Source organism: Hemibagrus wyckioides, linkage group LG26 (assembly GCF_019097595.1).
Source record: "Hemibagrus wyckioides isolate EC202008001 linkage group LG26, SWU_Hwy_1.0, whole genome shotgun sequence".
In the NCBI taxonomy this organism is placed as follows: domain Eukaryota; kingdom Metazoa; phylum Chordata; class Actinopteri; order Siluriformes; family Bagridae; genus Hemibagrus; species Hemibagrus wyckioides.
The window spans coordinates 4,135,527-4,142,600 of NC_080735.1; the positions used below are offsets into that span (position 1 = coordinate 4,135,527).

Here is a 7,074-nt window from a genome sequence, read left to right on the forward strand (position 1 = left end):
CTTCTCAGATGAGTGACCAGGTGAAGTTGAACGCCAAATGCCAAATGAACGCCAAGGAATTTGGTGATCTTAACGATCTCCACAGAGGATCTGTCAATGTACAGTGGAGAATGTCCACTCTGTGCTCTCCTTAAGTCAACAACCATCTCTTTTGTTTTGTGAATGTTCAGAGACAGGTTGTTGGCATTACACCAGGCTGTTAGCTGGTGCACCTGCTCTCTGTATGCTGACTCGTCATTCTTGCTGATGAGACCCACCATGGTTGTGTCATCGGCAAACTTGATGATGTGGTTTGAGCTGTGCATTGCTATACAGTCATGAGTCAACAGAGTGAACAGCAGTGGGCTGAGCATACAGCCCTAGGGGCACCAGTGCTCAGTGTGGTGGTGTTTAAGATGCTGTTCCCTATCTGGACTGACTGAGTTCTCCCAATCAGAAAATCTAGGATCCAGTTGCAGAGGGAGGTGTTCAGGCCCAGCAAGTTCAGATTCTCAATTAGGTGCTGAGGGATGATTGTATTGAGAGCTGAACTGAAGTCTATGAACTGGGAGTCTCCGCTGTCCTGAAAGTGTCTGTGGACTCTTTGTGTGAGTGCGTGCTTCGCCTGTCTGATGGTTCGGGACAGTTCTGGCCCTTGTTGTTTTTAAGGCCTTCTTGTCCCCTGAAATATTGGTGCTAATTAAGGAGAAACAGGAAAGAAGTTTGAGTGATGAGTGAATGTATGGAAAGATCAGGTGACTTGCAAGGGCTGATGGGTAGTGTAATTCTGCATCATGTTATTTCAACTGTCTCAGACCAGCTATGGATTTTATGCAAATGTTTGTTTACAAAGCCTCCTGTTCATAAACACACACACACGCAGCTAGCTGCACCTCATTCAAATAAGAAAGACAATGAACGTCCTGTTGCTAAGTTTGAAAATAGTCAGTTCCTTGGAAAGAGACAGGTCTGAACCTGTGACGCAACTGATCCTGAGATAATATCTGATTCTCGGCCAGTATGAAAAAGAACTGAGAGAAAATATAGGAGAAGGAACACATAACACAGTGTGTGATCATTATAATCATCATTTTGCCAAAAATACTTTGATAACATTTAACTGACAAATGAAAAAAATCTAAAATGTTCAAGAATTAGAGTATGTCTCTGGTCAGACTATCGTTAATTTATTTATTTTATTAATTTTATTTCGTTTATTTTCCCTATCCTCATGCAAGTAAATGATGCTAACTGTTCGCCGACACTGATGGATCGGATGATCTTCCTGATAGGAAAATAAAGCTGTAAGGGCAGAGGGACGGGAGGGGTTGATTAAAGAGGACAGGGATATAATGTGATCTCTGTCCAGTTCAGGAGCAGAAGGTGAGAAGAAGAAGAGCAGAAAGACGAGTGAACAAACTCACAACACACAATCTGGGAGCTTTTATACTATTCACTGCAGCAGTAAAGTCCATGAGAAACATTCCAGGTATGAATATTCTACTTGTTTACATGTTTGTAGTTGAGTTTATTATATACTTTTAGTACTTTTCATAGTAATAATTATAGAAGTGCATTATAACACAGAGAATAATATATATATATATATATATATATATATATACACTATATTGCCAAAAGTATTCGCTCACCCATCCAAATAATCAGAATCAGGTGTTCCAATCACTTCCATGGCCACAGGTGTATAAAATCAAGCACCTAGGCATGCAGACTGTTTTTACAAACATTTGTGAAAGAATGGGTCGCTCTCAGGAGCTCAGTGAATTCCAGCGTGGAACTGTGATAGGATGCCACCTGTGCAACAAATCCAGTCGTGAAATTTCCTCGCTCCTAAATATTCCACAGTCAACTGTCAGCTGTATTATAAGAACGTGGAAGTGTTTGGGAACGACAGCAACTCAGCCACGAAGTGGTAGGCCACGTAAACTGACGGAGCGGGGTCAGCAGATGCTGAGGCGCATAGTGCGAAGAGGTCGCCAACTTTCTGCAGAGTCAATCGCTACAGACCTCCAAACTTCATGTGGCCTTCAGATTAGCTCAAGAACAGTGCACAGAGAGCTTCATGGAATGGGTTTCCATGGCCGAGCAGCTGCATCCAAGCCATACATCACCAAGTGCAATGCAAAGCGTCGGATGCAGTGGTGTAAAGCACGCCGCCACTGGACTCTAGAGACGCGTTCTCTGGAGTGATGAATCGTGCTTCTCCATCTGGCAATCTGATGGACGAGTCTGGGTTTGGCGGTTGCCAGGAGAACGGTACTTGTCTGACTGCATTGTGCCAAGTGTAAAGTTTGGTGGAGGGGGAATTTTGGACAATTCCAGGCTCCCAACTTTGTGGGAACAGTTTGGAGCTGGCCCCTTCCTCTTCCAACATGACTGTGCACCAGTGACCAAAGCAAGGTCCATAAAGACATGGATGACAGAGTCTGGTGTGGATGAACTTGACTGGCCTGCACAGAGCCCTGACCTCAACCCGATAGAACACCTTTGGGATGAATTAGAGCGGAGACTGAGAGCCAGGCCTTCTCGTCCAACATCAGTGTGTGACCTCACAAATGCGCTTCTGGAAGAATGGTCAAAAATTCCCATAAACACACTCCTAAACCTTGTGGACAGCCTTCCCAGAAGAGTTGAAGCTGTTATAGCTGCAAAGGGTGGACTGACGTCATATTGAACCCTATGGATTAGGAATGGGATGTCACTTAAGTTCATATGCGAGTCAAGGCAGGTGAGCGAATAATGCTGTTTTAAATAAATTTTAATAAAAATATTAGATTATTTCAGTTGCCTTGCTTTTCTCAAGTGTGTGTGTATGTGTCTGTGTGTATGTGTGTGTGTGTGTGTGTGTGTGTGTGAACTCTATTGCTCATCCCAGCATCAATCCCAACTTAATTTCCCAGTTAAAGTTGCGTGTTGCTATTTTATTTGAATCTAAGCCAATCTATTTCCTCTATCCTGATATTTTTATTGTCATAAATTAAGGCATTTGTTGGGATGTACTGTAGGTGTAGCAGAAAGGTGTAACATGGGGCGTGACATTCCATATTCACAGCCGGAGAGACCTAGGTGATTGTCTACCACAGTTCGTGGACTATTGTTTATCTCTAGACCAGGACTTGACAGATTTTTTCCTTGTGATCACTACATTATCCTGATATCTGAACATTTGACTATGTGACTGCATGTGTTTTGGACTGCTGATATTCAGAATAAAATATTTAAAAGTACCATGAAAAGATTTGTTTAAAGAGAAGGGAGATTATTTTTACCACTCAAGAGATTCTGCTTAACATAAAAAAAGTAAATGAAATGTAATGGTATGTCAGAAGGCAGAGGTCAGTGTGCTGCAGGGAAGGAGAGGAGTTCATCTGACTAGACGACGTACCACAATATCCAGTATCCTCCTGATGATGTAATCATTTAAACCCCACCCCTTTTCAGCATCATGTCACTCTGTGACACATTACTGCCTGCTCCAATGTTCACAAAACACCGAGCACATCACCATTAACTGTACACAAGGTAAATAAACAAGGTAATGTTTAATAAAATGGGATCTGGGATCCTGACACAAAACAAGAGGTTGTTTCTCTCATAAAGACACGAGCAACTGGTCAGATATGAAGCTTAGGACAAATAAATATTTATTTGTTTGTTTATTTCTTTCATGAGTAATAATGACAAACCATTACCATATCTAAATATCTTTATTTATTTGTTCATTTATTTATTTGTTTTAATTTATTTACAGACATGAGTCATAAATGGGGTTTTGTAATCCTGTTCTTCTCAGGTCAGTGTTGTGTGCACTATAAGTTGTGTGTGTTTGTGTTTTTTGCAGAATCATTAGAGAGTGTGATCTCAATCCAGTAATATAAGTGTGTGTTTATAATTTATTTTGTGTGTTTATTTATGAGAATCTAGATGCTTGTTTATGGAATTTGTATTTTTTTTTTTACACTGGATCAATATTTTTTATTCACATTAATGTTGCTCACAGTAGTATCTTGCATAGAAGCATATATTCCTCATCGCTATAACTTTGTGAATGAAAATAAAACCTGGAGTGAAGCTCAGACTTACTGCAGAGTGAAATACACTGATCTGGCAACCATCAACAACATGAGAGAGATAAAGAAGCTGAATCACACACTGATGAAGGAAAATGCAAAGAAAGCTTGGATTGGTCTACAGAGAGAGGGACCTGGGAAATGGCAGTGGTCTCTGGCAGAACAAACTTTCTACAGAGACGGAGACACTTACAGAAACTGGCATAGTGGAGAACCTAATGGTGGTGTGGCCTATCAGTTCTGTGCTGAGATGTATACAAATGACGGAAAGTGGAATGATCACAACTGTGTAGCATTAAATCCTTTTATATGTTATGAAGGTAAGAGATGTTAATAAAAAAATTGTGATTTTTCTTGATATTTGTTCTCTTTTTCTCTTTCTTGTTAAAGTTTTGTTAGCACAAAAGACAGAAATCTAATGTAATCATGAATGAGCTATTCGTTGTGCTTTTTTTTTTCTTAGAAAAGAACGAAAGCACTAAATATGTAGTGATTAATGAGACAAAGAGCTGGTATGATGCTCAGATCTACTGCAGAGAGAAATACACTGACCTGGTCAGTGTGAGGAACCAAACTGAGAATGATGAGATCTGGAGAATGATTAATAGTTCAGTGCATCAGAAAGTTTGGATCGGTCTGTTTTATGACTCCTGGAAGTGGTCAGATCAGAGTAACTCCTCATTCAGATACTGGAGCTCTGACCAAAACAGTGGAGGTTTGAACTGTGCTGCAGTGTCTGAGTCTGAGAAACGTTACTGGAGTGATGTGAACTGCACAGAAAAACTCCTGTTCATCTGCCATGAGAGTGAGTTACATGATGATGTTTCAAGAGAATGTTTGTTTTTTATTTTATTTATGATTGCTGATGCTGTTTAGTGTTGTCATGAACTGTATACAATACATTTTGTTTTCTAAATACATCACAAATGGATCTCTGCCTAAAATGTAACTTTTGTATAAATACAGACATTTGAAAAAAAAAGTTAATTTAATTTAATGAATTTAATTTATATTAACATTAATTCTAAGTAATTATTAAGTATTATATAATATATATACGTATTATATCCAGATATCTAATTTAATGTTCTTCTGCTAAAGATGAAGAAGAAAAGCAATATTGAGTTTTAAATGTTCACTTTAGCTTTTAGTGAATTCTGCTTTGTTTTCAGAATATCTGATTCTGATTAATGAGACTCTAACCTGGTGGGAAGCTCTGAGATACTGCAGGAACCATCATCATGACCTGGTCTCAGTGCGCACTGAGGAGATGCAGCTCTGGGTGAAGGAAGTGGCTCAAGATGCCTCCACTGAACATGTGTGGCTCGGCCTGCGTCACGACTGTGTCCAGCGTGTCTGGTTCTGGGTTTTTGGATCAATGGTCTGCTATGAGGACTGGGCCCCGGGGAATGGGACCTGGAATGAAGACTGCAGCCATGAGAAGAGAAGTGGAGCAGTGCAGTCTGAAGGAGAGAGGAAGTGGATCGAGCTGCATGAGAGCCACAAGCTCAACTTCATCTGCTCTACCTATGATGGTTAGTCAGTGTTTTTTTGCATGCATGTGTTTTAATGTGCTTTTTCAATATTGCAATTAAAATTGTTTCTTTATCTTTGAAGATTTGTTTTATTAAACATGAAGACTGAAGACAAGCTGTGGTCCAACATCTGTATCCAGCATCATCTGATCTACAGTACTGTCTCATTTATACTCTTCTACACATCATCATCATTATTATTATTATTATTATTATTATTATTATTATTATTATTATTATTATTGTATCCTCTTAATGCAGATGTTTCATCATATTTTTAATGTTGTATTCAGTAAACTCCACTGTCTCCATACAGCATGATCTGTATTATGTTACTCATATTATACTTACTTTTCTTGTTAAAAAAGGGTTCATGGGTAAATAAGGTGGAATCTCTTTACCTGATGTTTATACTACAGTGTGTTTGGTTTGCACGTTTAAGTGTTTTGAAAGATTCTTTCTCAGAATAGGGAACTATACCATACTCAGTTCATTTACACACATGCAGGAAGTTTAGAACACCAAGGCCTGCAAACAGTGAGGATAAAAAAAATATTCTTTTTTATTGACATTTATTATGTAATTTTGTGCAGTTTTCAAATGTTTGCTCTTTTACATGTAGACAACTGAGTGTGTTATCAGGATATCTGCATAATTATACAGTATGTTGATGATATCTATACCTGGAATTTCTGGGCACTTGCTTCTTTAATGTGTAAGAATATGGACTGTAATGACTGCTGACAGTTAAGTTTCCTATCAAATAAAAACAAATTTCAAGTATTTGTTTTAGTGTATCTCTGTGTTTTGTGTTCCACTTCACAAACATACACACAAGGATGGAGGAAATTGTGAAGAAGAAGAATCTTAGGCACTAGTCTGGTTCAGTCAACAGTTAATCATGTCCTGAGGTTTAAGCCCACATTGTTCCACCGATTAGAACAGAATATTAAACTAATCACCTAGCACCTACATTTACATTTGTGTATTCAAAGGCATTTATAGGCATAATCTTGCCAACATCTATACCGCTAATTAACTGTTTAATGTTAAAAGTGATTTGGAGTATAATCTAAACACAATATTGTACAATATTACTTATCAATTATTGAAATCATTTTGTAATTTTCAGTTAATCAATTAAATAAAATAAAACATTTATTACTAACAAAAGTTTAAATACACTCAGCTAGTCAGTGTTTCACGTCTTGTTTTTAGAGCTACTGCTCTAATGATCTGTAATTGAACATTTTATCTAATCAGGTTGGACAATTTTCCACTGATCTCCACTAACCAGGGTGTCACCGGCACACACACCTCAGCTGCACCCCCGCTCTCCCAATCACCGGACTTTTAATCGCACCACCTGCACCCAATCACACGGCGCCTACTTAAAGCCCTCACCTGCAGAGCACAGTGGCTAGTATTGAGACTGTTAACATGAGAGTACCGAGTTACTGCTCTAGTAT

At 38.8% G+C, this 7,074-nt stretch overlaps 1 protein-coding gene across 3 annotated transcripts; it reads left to right on the forward strand.

Moving 5' to 3' along the window:
• The first annotated feature begins 1,368 nt into the window (after positions 1–1,368).
• On the forward strand, positions 1,369–6,344 carry LOC131346669 (macrophage mannose receptor 1-like). Of its 3 annotated transcripts, none has more exons than XM_058380234.1 (6): positions 1,369–1,468; positions 3,752–3,793; positions 4,001–4,390; positions 4,534–4,875; positions 5,243–5,605; positions 5,688–6,344. In XM_058380234.1, the coding sequence occupies exons 1-6, from the start codon at positions 1,453–1,455 to the stop codon at positions 5,699–5,701; spliced, it is 1,167 nt and encodes a 388-aa protein (XP_058236217.1). In that variant the 5' UTR covers positions 1,369–1,452; the 3' UTR covers positions 5,702–6,344. The 3 variants fall into 3 exon arrangements, with proteins under 3 accessions (XP_058236217.1, XP_058236218.1, XP_058236219.1); XM_058380235.1 differs by having other exon boundaries at positions 4,004–4,390; XM_058380236.1 differs by having other exon boundaries at positions 4,016–4,390.
• Positions 6,345–7,074: the final 730 nt, after the last annotated feature.

Coding starts and splice junctions, on each gene's coding strand:
- LOC131346669 (XM_058380234.1), top strand. Junction 4,391..4,533: donor TCCTTTTATATGTTATGAAG/GTAAGAGATGTT, acceptor TTTTTTTCTTAG/AAAAGAACGAAAGCACTAAA. Junction 4,876..5,242: donor CCTGTTCATCTGCCATGAGA/GTGAGTTACATG, acceptor CTTTGTTTTCAG/AATATCTGATTCTGATTAAT.